The sequence below is a fragment of the Dysidea avara genome, chromosome 2 (genome assembly GCF_963678975.1).
Source record: "Dysidea avara chromosome 2, odDysAvar1.4, whole genome shotgun sequence".
In the NCBI taxonomy this organism is placed as follows: Eukaryota; Metazoa; Porifera; class Demospongiae; order Dictyoceratida; family Dysideidae; genus Dysidea; species Dysidea avara.
This window is the reverse complement of record NC_089273.1, coordinates 49,756,791-49,773,142: the sequence shown is the minus strand read 5'-3', so window position 1 is coordinate 49,773,142 and position 16,352 is coordinate 49,756,791. Positions and strand designations below refer to the sequence as shown.

Below are 16,352 nucleotides of genomic sequence, written 5' to 3'. Positions count from 1 at the left end.
AGCTTTGAATTCGATATAGGTAACTATTTATTTGCACGAGCTTCACATGTGGCCTAATTTAAGATTGCACGACAGAGGTGACTTTGGAGCTTTGTAATTCACAGCCAATAAGAACTAAACTAAATATCTGCATATATTTGGAGAGTATAAGAGTTGCTCTTTCATATCAAGCACAGAAAGATTTGATCAGCTTCAAGCATTACGAGCAGTGCCACTCGACCGATAATACATATTTTTGTCCGAGAGTTGAGAACATTCGGACAGGTCACTTTTGCAGCTCCCGCAGCCAGACGAAGAATGCTGCAGGTCTGAAATTTTGCATGTAAGAGTTTATGGCCTAGACCTCTCCAAAGGCATAGCAAGAGCAGAAATTTTCTTTGAGGGTTTAAAGAAAAATCGCGTCCGAACCGATGGTGGTCGAACATTGGTGGCTTACTCTAGTAGTAGGCTCTATTATTCAGGGACAAAAGACACTGTGCATATTACATTCTATATACGCATAATGTACTTTCAGAGTGTGTATGACTGGATTGGTGACTACATCAGGGTATAGGTTACTGGTCTATCCTGTGCTGTGCGACTGTAATGGCCAGGTAAATATGATCATGCATGCACAAAAGCAGGTTGTTTTTATCTATGTATCAGAAGATGTGGCATGCCATGAACAGAGCTATTGCAAGGGCGGATCCAAGGGTGGGGACTTTGGGGGCTGAAGCACCCTCATTTTAAGCTTTGCTTGATCAATAAGCTGAGGATTATAATGAAAATTTGTCTTAGCATAATTATATGATCACTAATGATACATGATGAGTATGACAACATACAAGAGATAATGGGGGCCCAGACTCAGGGGTGCCAAGTTGAAATAACAAGGGTCCTGGTGAAGCATAAATACAAAAAATACATAAATTAATTAATAACAACATGCATACACATTGCAACAACACCAAGACACAGTACAGCACAATAATTAGTCCAACAGATCAGTAACGTCCCATGATGTTGAGGATCTGGCATTGAAGATCCTATACAAGCAAAATATGTGACTGGGCCTGCGATAATAGGGCATGTGGGCACATGATTTTTGCCTACTTTTTCACACTTTCATCACTCATAACGTTTTGTACCATTATGCTATGGCATTGCAATTTTCAGCATTTAGTAAGCATTTTAATTAATTGGCATCATAATGCAAGTTACAGAATGGAAATATACTTTTCCAGTACTGAGATATGACTTGTGGAATGATAGGGTGTAGTTTGTGCTTACATGCCCTGTTTTCACAGGCCCAGTCACATATAGCAACTTTTGCTGCAATACTCATAAACCCACCTTATAAACATCTTTCCAAGACATTATCACTGGATTTATGCTAAACTAACAGTATTACCAGGGGTCATCCACTCCGAATCACACAGTTACAAACTAATGTTGACTCTTATAAATATTCATTTTATCCTCATGCTTTTAGACTCTGGAACAGCTTGCCAACTAATGCAGTAACATCAGCTAGCCTTGAAATTTTTAAAAGTAAATTGAACATGTAACTACCTTAATTACTTAACTACTTTTCCCTTTTACTTTTTGTACAATTATACTCAATTTTGAGTTTGTACAGTAATGATAATAAATAAATTTACTCAGAAACAGCCAAGCTGTAAAAAAGGGTGTGGCCTCCAAAAAAGCCATGGTGAAAAAAGATGTGAAATGAAAGGTTGCAGCCAACAAATGGCTGTAATGGTAGGATAATGGCAAGTATTTTAATAATGACAATTCGGGTGAATTTGTTTTGCCTCCTCCAAGCTTCACAAGGATTCGGCACCTAATTCACCTAATTTAAAATTGTTGTTATTAAAATTTTTGCCATTATCCTACCATCACAGCCATTTCTTGGCCGCCACCTTTGATTTCACATCTTTTTCACCATGGCTTTTTGGAGGCTGCATCCTTTTTTAAAGCTTGGCTGTTTTTGATTAGATATCACTTCTTTTTGTAATTTCATACCTAAAGCAAGCCTATGGCCAGTTTCAGGTATTTCTTTTAACTTGTCTTTTTCTGTACCACAGAGAGAAGAGTGTTATGAAGAAGATTTTAATGATTTGTTTAGCTACATGGGTCCTAAATGATTTCAACTGATTCAACTCAGTCACAGCTATGATGCAGCATCTTTCTTGACCAAGCCTTCAGCTGCGATGGAAAACATCCAGATTGCAAAACACTTTTCAAAATTATACATCAAGATTATTCACTGTCAGTTCCTCCTTATTTAATTTCATTGACAAAAACCACCAGACTATATCACCCACGTCATTTCATTCTACCAAACTCATCTACCTATTTACACCAACAGAGTTTTTACTCTAAATCAGTTAAGGATTGGAACAGCTTACCATTTGCCATAATTGAGTGCAACAGTTTTGATTCTTTTTCAACAGAACTGCAAACATTGTATGGAACCCGATAACTATATAATTTTTGTAACTACGTAGCTAAATTCATTTTGTGATTGCTTCCTTTTTTTCCTGAACATATATTTAAGCTGTGCTGTCTGCTCAGTAATACTAATGATAATGTACATCTAGGCAATAATATACAATTATGTTGATTGATCATCAAATTAAGTCACACATGTTGAACTGTACGCAGCTGAGTAATCTACATGGAAATGTGTTTGTATCTGATAGTTCTACAGAGAGCCTCATAATGTAACTATGCTCTTTGACTACATGGTGAATGGTGTGTAGTTGAACTCACCACAGGGTGGCTTATTTCTAGCTGAAACACTCTACAAAATATAGCTGAATTCTCTCTTGTTTCTAGCTGATCTCTCTACAGAGTGACTTGTTTCCAGCTGATCTATGTACAGGGCGATTTGTTTCTAGCCGATCTCTACAGGGTGAATTGTTTCTAGCTGATCTTTCTACAGGGTGACTTGTTTCTAGCTACACTCTCTGCAGCATGGCTTAGAATGTAGTTGAACTCCCTACTGGGTGACTTGATCAAGCTGATCTCTCTACAGGGTGATTTGGTTCTGGCTGATCTCTCTACAGGGTGATTGTTTTCTAGATGATCTTTCTACAGGGCTGCTTGTTCTACTGAGCTCTCTACAGAGTGACTTGAAAAATAGTTGAACTCTTTGCAGGTAATGCAGGATAACTTGCCTTACTGATTTCTCTACAGGGGGATTTGTTTCTAACTGAATACTGTACAGGGTGATTTATTTCTAGTTGATATTTTATTATTTTGAGAGATTTGTACGTAGCTGGACTCTCCATGGGGTGACTTGAAAAGTAGTAGGACTCTTACAGGGTGACTTGGTCATGCTGATCTCTCTACAGGGTGCCTTGTTTCCAGCTGATCTCTCTATAGAGTGATTCTTTTCTAGCTGATCTCTCTACTGCATGATTTGTTTCTAACTGATCTGACTTACTTCTAGCTGAACTCCCAGAGAACAGCCTATGAAATTGCCATGGTAAAACATGTAATTTTTATGGACACTGCCTATGAAAATATGACAATTCATGGACACCGCTTTAACAACATTATTTATGGCCTCTGCAAAATTTAAATTTCCTTGTGCCATGAAATATTTTGTCAGTGCTATGAAATTACCATGAAATCTCCACTTTTCATGAGTACACTGTATTTCAAGGCATGGATATTACCATGAAATATCCACGAAATGACTTTCATGGCACTTAAGGTAATTGTTTCATGGCACTGTTCTCTAGTAGCACTAGCTACACGGTGACTTCATTCTATCTGATGTCTCTACAGAGTGACTTGTTTCTAACTGATCTTTCAATAGAGTGATTTGTTTTAAGTGGATACTTTCTACTAGGTGATTTGTTTCTAGCTAATCTCTCTACAGGATGACTAGTTTCTAACTGATCCTTCTTCAGGATGACTAGTTTCTAACTGATCCTTCTACGGGGTGACTTGTTTCTAGCTGATCTTTCTACAGAGTGACTTCTTACTGGCTGAACTCTCTACAGGGTGATTTGTGTTGAGCTGATCTCTCTACAGGATGATTTGAAATGTAGTTGAACCCTTATCAGGATAACTTGCTTCTAGCTGATCTCTCTACTGAGAGAGTTTGCTTGTAGCTGAAGAAACATTGTTACAGTGTTCCCACAAGAATATTGGTAGTGATTCTTCACTACCAGGCGCTGCAGGATTTACTATATGTAGTCAGGCCATTGGAAAACTTTCATTACTTTGCAAGAAAATATCCACAAATCATCAATCAAGTGCCTCTCCTTTGGGCATCACTTCGTAGTCTCAGATGTCATTAGGCATAGTTATGAAGTGTGATGGTCTATAGCACATGTTGATTGCTACTAGCAAAAGTATAATTGTATATTTTGTTTTTGTTATTTTGGATATAATTTTCATAATCACATTGACCATTCCTTGTCATTTAAAGCCACTTATTGTGGTAACCTCCCACATTGCTGTGTCATACCTCCTAAATCTGGTCACCATTATAAGTTTATATTTTATTGCATCATTAATGAGTGTATTGGAGTAGCTAATAAACTACCTTATTCTTACAAAGCTAGACATCAGGATAGAAGGACAGAAGACCCACCAGGGGTGGACGCTTTAATGCTTGCATGGTGATTAATTACAAATTGAAAAACTGTAGAGCGATCAGCTAATTCTAATAGACTATATATCAGGTGCATGCAAGAGAGTAATTAACCGTCAACCCTCTTGTAGTGATTTAGTTAATTTTCCTGATCTGAAACTTAATAATAAGGATAAGTGACTTTGTCTTACTGTTCATGCTTGTATTATAGACTTCAGTACTTGGTACATGACACTGTAGCATTATTCAGGTAGTAACTGTAAGACTACCTGGTTAATCATGCTGTAGAACTAGGTATCCTACAGACCAGGGGCGGATCCAGACTTATGGAAAGGGGGGTCAAAATGAACTCTGAGACACTACATTGTCTGGTTTGGTAAGGTGAGACCAAAAAAATGGTCACAGCCAGCTGAAAATAGCTGCCCACCTCACCAACTACGTATTTATCACTAATAAAGTACATAAAAATCCTTACATATAGTTCGCTACACACTGCTCTAATACTGTGACTGCTTTATTAGAGTGACTGCTCTATTAGAGTGTCTCGATCTTGGTATACTAAAAAATTTTGGAGGGGAGTCAAGAGCCCCCTTTGACCCCCCCCCCCCCCCCTGTATCCACCCCTGCTACAGACCTTCAGCACTTGTGCAGTAAAGCCTACATAAAGTAACAGTTGCAACTAAAACTTACACCACATAAAGTGCTGATATCTGGTTGTCCTTGCTTAACTGTTCTTAATTCAATAAAATTATGTACTTTACAATGGAAAATTTGCAATAAACTATTTGTACGTGTGACTGTTGAGATATTACTGTACATTATCAGTGAGTTATTGTATACTGGAGGAAAATAGGACTCGACCCATAGATTCCATACAATGGTATTTGTATAGTGAGGCTGCAATCAGCAAGGCATATATTGCCAGTATTATCATGTATAAACAGCATCATGACAATTATATCAAGCTGTCAAGTTGTTAATTTCAAGAACAGTGTTGCTGAAGGAGTGAAGGTTAATAATAAAATCAATAGTCAACTCCTTGACCCTCCTGCATTCCACTAGTTACACTACAGCTGTACCAGTACTGATACTTTATCGGTATTGGTATCGATATCACAAGTATGGGTATCTGTCAATTATGATGTATTATATCACTGATACTTTATGCTGCATAAGTATTATTATAAGCCAAGTATTTGTGCAAGTGACTTCATGGTGTAATGGAACTGCTGAAATCCTGTGTGTAGGAGGGAATTCTGGTATGGCTTGTACCACCTTTTTATAACATTTTTGTAGATGATTTGTACTATACTAACAAATCAGACCATAGTCTTATCAAAGAGCTTTACAAACAATCATTGGTAACTAGATACTTGCTGGAAAGCATTAAATGTGACCCAGTCTGGGAAAACCATTCTAATGACCTATTAAAAAATAACGAGATTCACCGGTTTTAACTATTCAGTTTGTTGTGGCTTGCCAATGGTTGAAGCTACTTGTATCTAATTTTCACACATTTTACACCAATTCTTTACCTTCCAGAGCACCAAGTTTCCTGCCATTTTACATAAAGGTTATTTAAATATCGTAAAGAGGTGGAAAAGTTATGGACCATTCAGCTCTCTTAACAGGCTAAAATGAAAGGACAGGCCTTCATCACCACGGCACTGTACAGTCACATACAGCCATCCCAAGGCTGTCCATTAGGTACCCAGACTGCTTATATGGATTGGAAAAATCAGCCAACAAAAGCATATACCCCTCAGGTTTAGCTGATTTTTATAATGATTATTGATATGTACATAGTTTATTTATGCTTATAACTTTGTGCTATTGGTGAAAATTCAAATTGCTGTCATGGGTGATAAGACCGGTTTTCCCAGACCCAGTCACAAATTTTGAATTAACCATATGCATGCATATAATAGTGACTTAACACTTGTATATCAAAATAGTGGATATTGGCTACACTTTTAAAATATCTGTATCATTACTAATAAATATTGGATATCAAATCAGATGTATAATAGTGGTATCCTACCAGTTACATGTACTAGGAAATCAATAAAATAATTATTAATAATTATTATTTTGGTGGTAAAGGTCTAGATAATCTAGTAGAACAGTCATTCATACTAACACAGTTTAATCCTACCATAGTTATCAAAACCATTATGTATTTACTGGGAAGTATTTTATGGATTTGAACTCCTCTAAATGAATTAATTTATTGGAAAGTCACCTGTTACACTTATTTTAAACATCCATAATAGCTACTCAGTTGTTTGAAAACAGTTAACTGGTAGATACTGATTATTGTCTTTGAAGGCTTGCTAAAATAATGAAATTTTATTTATTAATGATAATAACTGCCCACCCTCACTACCTGAAGTGATTGGAAACAGGAAACTTATTCCATTGGCATGACCACAGTAGAATGTATTTTTTACATGTAATGTAACTGAATTGTGGAAATCATGTTTATGGTTGTGCCTGAAACAATTAACATGGTACTGTTAATAGCAGAAAACTCTTTTCAAATATTTTTAGTAATTCAATGTATCTTATTCTACCCTTAAATTAAACTCATAATGCTGTGTTTCAGAACTAAATATTTAATGTCTCCTATAGAAACCACAAATCCTATCTAGATTAGTTTAATAAATCCACGGACATAGTGAACTCTTCAAATACTACAGCGTTGAAGAATTATAGTTGTAGAAGTTCACCATCGCTGTTATATACATAATAATTACAGTCAAGCATATGTAACAGATTAATCAATACTACAGTTTAGGGCAACTTTATCTCCGCAGATGTCTTATTTGAAAGTTAAAATATTGGAATAACTAAAATTCCAATCTCAAGAAGGCATATCTACAAGACTCTTGATTTTATTCCCTAGTTCTTAATACTTTCTATAGCTTCAAAAATCCCCAAGGTGTGCTACTGAACTGTCATTTGTGTTGTAGACACATAGTGGTGTATGTGCATGTGTATGTGTGTGTTCATGAACCCTTAGTTTTGAATCATACGTACAGTATGAATGTTGAAGTTTTGTTGTGTGCTATCTAATTGTGTGTCTAACGTGATCTGTCTTATGTGATCCCTATTGTCTAGTGTTAATCCATAATCTAGTACGATGATAATCATGGAAATTAATGCTGACTTACAGAATGCTAAGTGCATAGCTAATCATAGCGAAGTCTAATACAGCAATAACTATAAGAGTTCTATTTATACAAGCTTGGTGTAGTATACAGCACAAGATAACATAGTTCAAAGTAGCTACTAAATATGAAAAGTGTGTATGCATGACTATCAGTGTCATTGTTATTGATCACACTGTATACATCAATCTTTTATCTCATCCATCACCTCCAGGAAAGAATCCCGGTAGTGAGTAGCATCATCTCTTGTGTTTGATGGACTGTTTCACATAAACAACAACATAATACACAGTAGAAACTGACTACTATTGTACAATAATACTGTAGCATATGTGACTGGATTTTGGAAAATCGCCCTTATGGGAACATTGTTGATTCAGAGAGAAACGTATTTTAATAATTTGAAGCTTTGTCACTCACCAGCCTTGACAGCTACACGTATGGAATTTTCAGCAAAGATGGAGCAATTCACAATTTTTAAGAGCAGCTAGTGGCCAAGGTAATCCCTGTAGAGTTTCCTACCATTTTAGATAGGTTTGAGAATGGTAATATGAAGGCACCAGACCACAAAACAGCCCGCCTGAGGCAGGAAATAGATTGAAATCTCACAAAACAGACATACATCACACATTCAGCTCCCTGCTCATCTGTCCAGAGTATATGAACCCTTCAAAGCATTTCCCTGTTATTCACAGACCTGAAAAGACATCTGGTGTGGTTATACATGCCACCAGAGAACAGTCCAACAAAAGCAGACCCAACAAGTTGAAGGCAAGTTTGATATGAAAATTGTTAGCCTGATAGTGCAGTGACTTCATGCTAGTGTTATCTCACTTTTGGCGTTTGCGCCATATGGTTGATTTTGCTAAATCCGGTCACATACAGATAAGCCATATAGTAACATTATAAACAATAAACACATACTATCAAGTCAGAGAAACACAACTGCATTTACATCACTTTACAGTAGATTTAATTGCATACATTATAATAGTTGACATTGACAACTAGCTATAGTACATACTTACATTTCACAGATAGTAGCATTCTTCCTCATATTATCATCAATGATTATTCCAATATCACCCATTGGTACCTCATTATTATCATTGGTGGTAGCAACTGGCTCGGTCTTAAAATTTACAAGTATCTTTGTAGCCATAGTCTTGATGGTCTCTTTGTGTACTATCAGTTCCAGAGCAATGAAGAAGATCAATGGTAGAATTATTACAATGATAATAGTAGCTGTTGATAATTGTTGATTAACATTGTCAGCAAGTGGTATCAGTGTAGCCAGGACCACTAATTGTAAAATCAACCCATCAAAGATGTTCAGGATCTTGTGTTGATAAGGTTTTAATTTTATTAATATAAAAGCTAAAACCACGCTCGAAAAGATCAACAAAAATTGGGAGAGATTATTGTTGGACGGAATTGCAATGATTATCACAATAATAACAAGTCGACAAATCATGTGATAAGCTGCAAAGTAACGATAGTTGTCTTTGTAACATCCTTGAAACTGATCCAGTAATGGCTTCATCCTGATGAAGTTGATCTTGTGGTTAAGGAATGGCTCTAGTAGCAGTAGAAGTGGTAGACCAATCACAATCACTAGTGTACATAACACTGCTACAATAAAATATGGTAGATGGCGACCATGACAGTACTTTATGTCAGGTGATAGGTAAGTGTAAACCTTATCCACATTATTAAATGTCAGTGATCTCAACAACAGCAATGAAGTTGTGGCTACAGAGGTATAGGACAAGAGCAGAAGGAAACAAACAGTTCGGATAATTCCTTAACTAATAAATGAAGAAAACTTGTGAGATATTCTTGCTGATTGACAGATTATTACTATTATAACTGAGACAGCTAGTGGATGTGTATAGTGAATGAATTGTTGGTCAATTCCACTCATGTTTTTTACTAAGCAAAGCTGTCCTAGAAATCGAGGAGTGATTTTCACAAGACTGGACAAAGTAGTAACAGTTGTAAACAATCCTTTTGATTGGTATAAATTTTGGCTCAGTAAAATATCCAGCATACTGTAATAGTATGTAATAGCATACAAATAACCAATCCCAACATGATAGTATGTCATAATAAACACTAGTATAACTATGACTATCCAGTATATCATTGATAATGTGACTATCATTACTGTCTGTCCAGTTGAACATTTGTCAACACTTACACATTCTACAGAATCAAATGAGAGAGTATAGCCTTCTTCACAACTACCACAAGCAGTACCAGATCTGTGTGAACTACACTGATTCATTCTCACTGGTGAGAGTTCATAAAATCCATTAGTAGCTTCACAACAAGTAAAGTTACAGTAATTGTTGGGACAAACTGTCACTGTTGATTTATCATTGACTACTCCAAACCAATAACCTCTCCTGATAAATGATGTACTATCAGAACAAGTTATGATATCATCATCATAGTAGCATATACACCTTTGTGTTGTGTTATCATAATAGAAACCAGGGTGACATGGTGATAATTCAATTATTAGCTGTACTGAAATAGTTTTCAAGTCAGTTTGACCACCATCATGAGAAGTAAGAGTCGTGGAAATATTTGACGGTGTTGTAACTTTGTCTCCTATTACACTTATTCCTCTTAAATCGTCACAGGAAATTAGCACATCAGTTGACACTCCAATAATGTCATAATTTTGACTGTTACTGATCACTGAAAATCTTGTTGCATCAGCAAGTTGGTCATAATAGTCCCGTACACAGGCATGAATAGTAATTTCTGGACCAAGCATTACATTGTTTATGTAGTATGTCCTACAGTTAGTGTCATTGCTTTTAAGAACACATGTAGCTGGTTCATCCATAACTAGTTTATTGCGAGGAGTATTAATATAGTTTCCTCTTTCATATGCTAGAGATGCCTCATAACCCACAATGCTGCTGTTTAGGCACAAGTCATCACAAGATGATGATATATGAACATATATATCTTCACCTACAAGAGCAGTATTGTTATAGAAATGAATGGCTGTGATGTTCAGTATTACTTTATTTTGAAAAGCACCAGAAATTTCTCCATAGATAGCTCCACCATATCTAGTAGCAGTGTTATTACTGAACATAATATCAGAGCCATCACTAAACATTGCTGTGAAGTTATCACTGAGATATATGGCTCCACCATGTCCTTTAGCTGTGTTGTTTACAAACATTGATAAGGAGTGTGTAGAAATGCTAATATTGGATTGCACAATAGACACAGCTCCGCCGCTTTCAGCAATGTTGTTAGCAAATATTATTGAAGTGCTTCCTTGTAATAACACATGTGAATTAGAACTAGAGGCTACAGCTCCTCCTGAAGAATATACAGCTTTGTTATTTTTAAATGATACTGTTGAATTTCCATGAAATATTAAGTAGCTATTTTTAGTACAACTTAAAGCTCCCCCTGTTAGTACAGCAGTGTTAAATCTTAAACTTACCAAGGAGTATCCAGAAAATGACACAATGCTGTTATCAACATTTAAAGCACCACCTGTTGTTGCTGTATTGTTAGTGAATGTTATCTTTACATTATCATTAAATGACACTGCATCATTAGAGTGTATTGCTCCTCCATACCTGGCTCTGTTGTTATGGAATGACACAGTTGAGTTTCCATGGAATTTTGTGTAGCAGTTACCTCCAGATAATGAGTCTATAGCTCCACCTCCATACACAGCTTCATTGTCAAAGAATGTTAACTCTGAGTTACCACCAAATGAGAATTCAGAATTGAGGTTGCTATGCATAGCTCCACCTCTACTAGTGGCCACATTTCCACTTAATATTATTCTTGAATTTCCATCAAATGAAACCTTTGAATTTAAAATCTCAGAAATGGCTCCTCCCCATTTTGCACTATTGTTTGTGAATAGTACGTCTGTGTCTTCATAAAATACCACATAAGTGTATTGAGCAGTTATAGTTCCTCCTTCTTTTGCAGAATTACCTCTAAAATTTACTGATGATTCACCTCTAAATGATATGGTAGAATTATATACACAAATGGCACTGCCACTCATAAAAGCCATGTTTACATTAAACATTATTGTTGTGCTCTCATCAAATGAAATTCTGCTCCTACCAGAAGACATCATGGCTCCTCCATTCGTGGCATTGTTGTTGTTAAATGCTAAAGTTGAGTTTCCATTAAAAGTCATGTGACAGTTGTAAGTACAGTACAAAGCTCCACCTCTATGCATACCAGTATTGTTAGTAAATGTCACCATAGAGTGGCCAGTAAATGATACATCACAATTATAAGCATCTAAAGCACCACCATGTGTTGCTCTGTTGTTAGTGAATGTTATTGTTACATTGTCAGTAAATGACATTTTGCTAGTATGATCAGAGAGTATGGCTCCTCCATACTTGGCTCTGTTGTTATGGAATGACACAGTTGAGTTTCCATGGAATTTTGTGTAGCAGTTACCTCCAGATAATGAGTCTATAGCTCCACCTCCATACACAGCTTTATTGTCAAAGAATGTTAACTCTGAGTTACCACCAAATGAGAATTCAGAATTGAGGTTGCTATGCATAGCTCCACCTCTACTAGTGGCCACATTTCCACTTAATATTATTCTTGAATTTCCATCAAATGAAACCTTTGAATTTAAAATCTCAGAAATGGCTCCTCCCCATTTTGCACTATTGTTTGTGAATAGTACGTCTGTGTCTTCATAAAATACCACATAAGTGTATTGAGCAGTTATAGTTCCTCCTTCTTTTGCAGAATTACCTCTAAAAGTTACTGATGATTCACCTCTAAATGATATTGTAGAATTATATGCACAAATGGCACTGCCACTCATAAATGCCATGTTTACATTAAACATTATTGTTGTGCTCTCATCAAATGAAATTCTGCTCCTACCAAAAGACATCATGGCTCCTCCATTCATGGCATTGTTGTTGTTAAATGCTAAAGTTGAGTTTCCGTTAAAAGTCATGTGACAGTTGTTAGAACAGTACAAAGCTCCACCTCTATCCATACCAGTATTGTTAGTAAATGTCACCATAGAGTGGCCAGTAAATGATGCATCACAATTATTAGCATCTATTGCACCACCATGTGTTGCTCTGTTGTTAGTGAATGTTATTGTTACATTGTCAGTAAATGACATTTTGCTAGTATGATCAGAGAGTATGGCTCCTCCATACTTGGCTCTGTTGTTATGGAATGACACAGTTGAGTTTCCATGGAATTTTGTGTAGCAGTTACCTCCAGATAATGAGTCTATAGCTCCACCTCCATACACAGCTTTATTGTCAAAGAATGTTAACTCTGAGTTACCACCAAATGAGAATTCAGAATTGAGGTTGCTATGCATAGCTCCACCTCTACTAGTGGCCACATTTCCACTTAATATTATTCTTGAATTTCCATCAAATGAAACCTTTGAATTTAAAATCTCAGAAATGGCTCCTCCCCATTTTGCACTATTGTTTGTGAATAGTACGTCTGTGTCTTCATAAAATACCACATAAGTGTATTGAGCAGTTATAGTTCCTCCTTCTTTTGCAGAATTACCTCTAAAAGTTACTGATGATTCACCTCTAAATGATATTGTAGAATTATATGCACAAATGGCACTGCCACTCATAAATGCCATGTTTACATTAAACATTATTGTTGTGCTCTCATCAAATGAAATTCTGCTCCTACCAAAAGACATCATGGCTCCTCCATTCGTGGCATTGTTGTTGTTAAATGCTAAAGTTGAGTTTCCATTAAAAGTCATGTGACAGTTGTTAGAACAGTACAAAGCTCCACCTCTATCCATACCAGTATTGTTAGTAAATGTCACCATAGAGTGGCCAGTAAATGATGCATCACAATTATTAGCATCTATTGCACCACCATGTGTTGCTCTGTTGTTAGTGAATGTTATTGTTACATTGTCAGTAAATGACATTTTGCTAGTATGATCAGAGAGTATGGCTCCTCCATACTTGGCTCTGTTGTTATGGAATGACAGGGTTGAGTTTCCATGAAATATTGTGTAGCAGTTACCTCCAGTGTAAGAATCTATAGCTCCACCTCCATACACAGCACTATTGTCACTGAATGTTAACACTGAGTTACCACCAAATGATAATCTAGAATTTAAGTTGCAGATCATAGCTCCTCCTCTGTCAGTGGCCTTATTTCCACTTAATGTTACTCTTGAATTTCCATCAATTGAAACCTTTGAACCATTAACTACTTCAATGGCTCCTCCCCATTTTGCACTATTGTTAGTGAATGATACTTTTGTGTTTTCATAAAACAGCACAAAAGAAGTATGAGTGGAAGTTATAGCTCCTACTGAATTGGCTTGGTTGTTGCTGAATGTAACAATCGAGTTTCCATGAAACTCAATGTATGAACTAAACTGAATCATTACTGCTCCTCCTCCTCCTTCTCTAGCTGAGTTACCTCTAAAATTTACTGATGATTTGCCTGAAAATGAAACATACGAATTATATGCATGGATAACACCACCTGTTCCTGCTGTATTTTCATTTAACATTACTGTTGTGCTGTCATCAAATGAAATTCTGCTACTAGCATAAACCCTTATAGCCCCTCCATTCATGGCATTGTTGTTGTTAAATGTTAAAGTTGACTTTCCCTTAAACGTCATGTGACAGTTGTTAGTACAGTACAATGCTCCACCTCTATCCACACTAGTATTGTTAGTAAATGTCACCATAGAGTGGCCAGTAAATGATACATCACAATTATTAGCATCTATTGCACCACCATGTGTTGCTCTGTTGTTAGTGAATGTTATTGTTACATTGTCAGTAAATGACATTTTGCTAGTATGATCAGAGAGTATGGCTCCTCCGTACCTGGCTTTGTTGTTATAGAATGACAGGGTTGAGTTTCCATGAATTGTTGTGTAACAGTTACCTCCAGAATATAAGTCTATAGCTCCACCTCCATACACAGCACTGTTGTCACTGAATGTTAACAATGAGTTACCATCAAAGGAGAATCTAGAATTGAAATTGCAGTGCATAGCTCCTCCTCTACCAGTGGCCTTGTTTTCTGTAAATGTTAATCTTGAATTTCCATCAAATGAAATATTTGAACTATGAAACTCAGAAATAGCTCCTCCCCATCTGGCAGTATTGTTATGGAATGAAATACTTACATTATCATATATTAACACATAAGAAGCAACGTTCATAGCTCCTCCCCCAAACTCTACTGCTACATTGTGACTGAACTCAACAACTGAGTTTCTACAAAATAATAAACTGCTGTTCTGTACGGAACATATTGCTCCTCCACTTTTGGCTCTGTTATCATCAAATGTTACTTGTGACTGATCTTCAAAAGAGATGAGTGACCTTTCTTCAGTAAATACCGCACCACCATATCCAACTGCTGAGTTCCTTGCAAACATTACTACAGTATTCATTCTGATGAACATCTTGGAATGAGTTTGATAGATGGCTCCACCTTTATTGTTAACTGAATTATTATAGAAGCTCAAATTACACTTGTCATCAAATTTGATAATAGAGTTCCTGCTATAAATACCTCCACCAGCAATGGCTTTATTATCCTTGAATGATACACTGTTGCTGAGAATTAGACTGGTGTGTGAAATGTAAATGGGTACTCCTTTGTTTTGGGTAAATGTAGAATTTTGTAGTAAAGAAATATGGCCATTGACTTTATTATTTGAATTATCAATGTAAACAACACTTTCAGCTGGTCCATTAAAAGTGAAATGACAACTGTTAATTACCAACTGTATCCGAGTAATCTGTTCAGGACTAGATGTATAGTAAATAGCAGCTCCATGACCTTTGTGGTATTTGTTATGTGCAAACTGACAATTGTTAATGTACACATTTCCTAACATGTTTGACAATACAACAGTGTGTCCTCTTGAGTGATGAAAAGAGGAATCATTAATAAATATGTTGGATGAATTGTAAAACTTCACTCCAGGGTAAGCTGATAGTTTGACAGATCCACACCTATCCCAATGGACACCTTCAATAGTGACATTATTGCAGGATACAAACTTCACTGATCCAATATCATTACAGTTCACAGTGGGATTTCCTTGTCCAATTATTGTAATATTGTTGAGACCTTCAAGTGTCACAATTGAAGACAACACAACATCAGTTGATATATTGATAATGGTGTTACTAGTAGTGACATTATTCAGTACATCAACAATTGAATAGAAAGTATAGTTTCCAATATTACAACATGGAATTTCATCCTCATCACTACCTGAAACACTAGCATCAACTTCAGCATCATTACCAGGATGGACATCAATGTTACCTTTCACTCCATCAACATTCCAAAGGAGTAACAGTAGCAGTAGAACTGTCAATCTTGTAAACATGCTCCACATTACTACAGCAGAGAAACACATACACTACTGCTGGTTTGTGATCCACACACTATTTATAGGCACAGAAACATGATGAAATCCTAACCATATATGACCTCACTATTTTGTGATCTTCACACTATTTATAGACACAGAAACACGATGTAAAATTAATGTAATTATAACCCTCACTATATATAGA

General features: G+C 36.3%; 2 protein-coding genes across 2 annotated transcripts; both read right to left on the bottom strand.

Moving 5' to 3' along the window:
* Positions 1 to 7,737: 7,737 nt before the first annotated feature.
* LOC136247550 (probable outer membrane protein pmp20) lies at positions 7,738 to 12,232 on the bottom strand. Its single transcript, XM_066039307.1, has 2 exons — positions 8,790 to 12,232; positions 7,738 to 8,021 (listed from the first exon to the last, which is right to left on the bottom strand). The coding sequence occupies exon 1, from the start codon at positions 12,128 to 12,130 to the stop codon at positions 9,566 to 9,568; it is 2,565 nt and encodes an 854-aa protein (XP_065895379.1). The 5' UTR covers positions 12,131 to 12,232; the 3' UTR covers positions 7,738 to 8,021; positions 8,790 to 9,565.
* Positions 12,144 to 16,171, bottom strand: LOC136248194 (probable outer membrane protein pmp20). Its single transcript, XM_066040005.1, has 2 exons — positions 12,229 to 16,171; positions 12,144 to 12,166 (listed from the first exon to the last, which is right to left on the bottom strand). Exons 1-2 carry the CDS (start codon positions 16,169 to 16,171, stop codon positions 12,144 to 12,146), a joined length of 3,966 nt encoding a protein of 1,321 aa, XP_065896077.1.
* Positions 16,172 to 16,352: the final 181 nt, after the last annotated feature.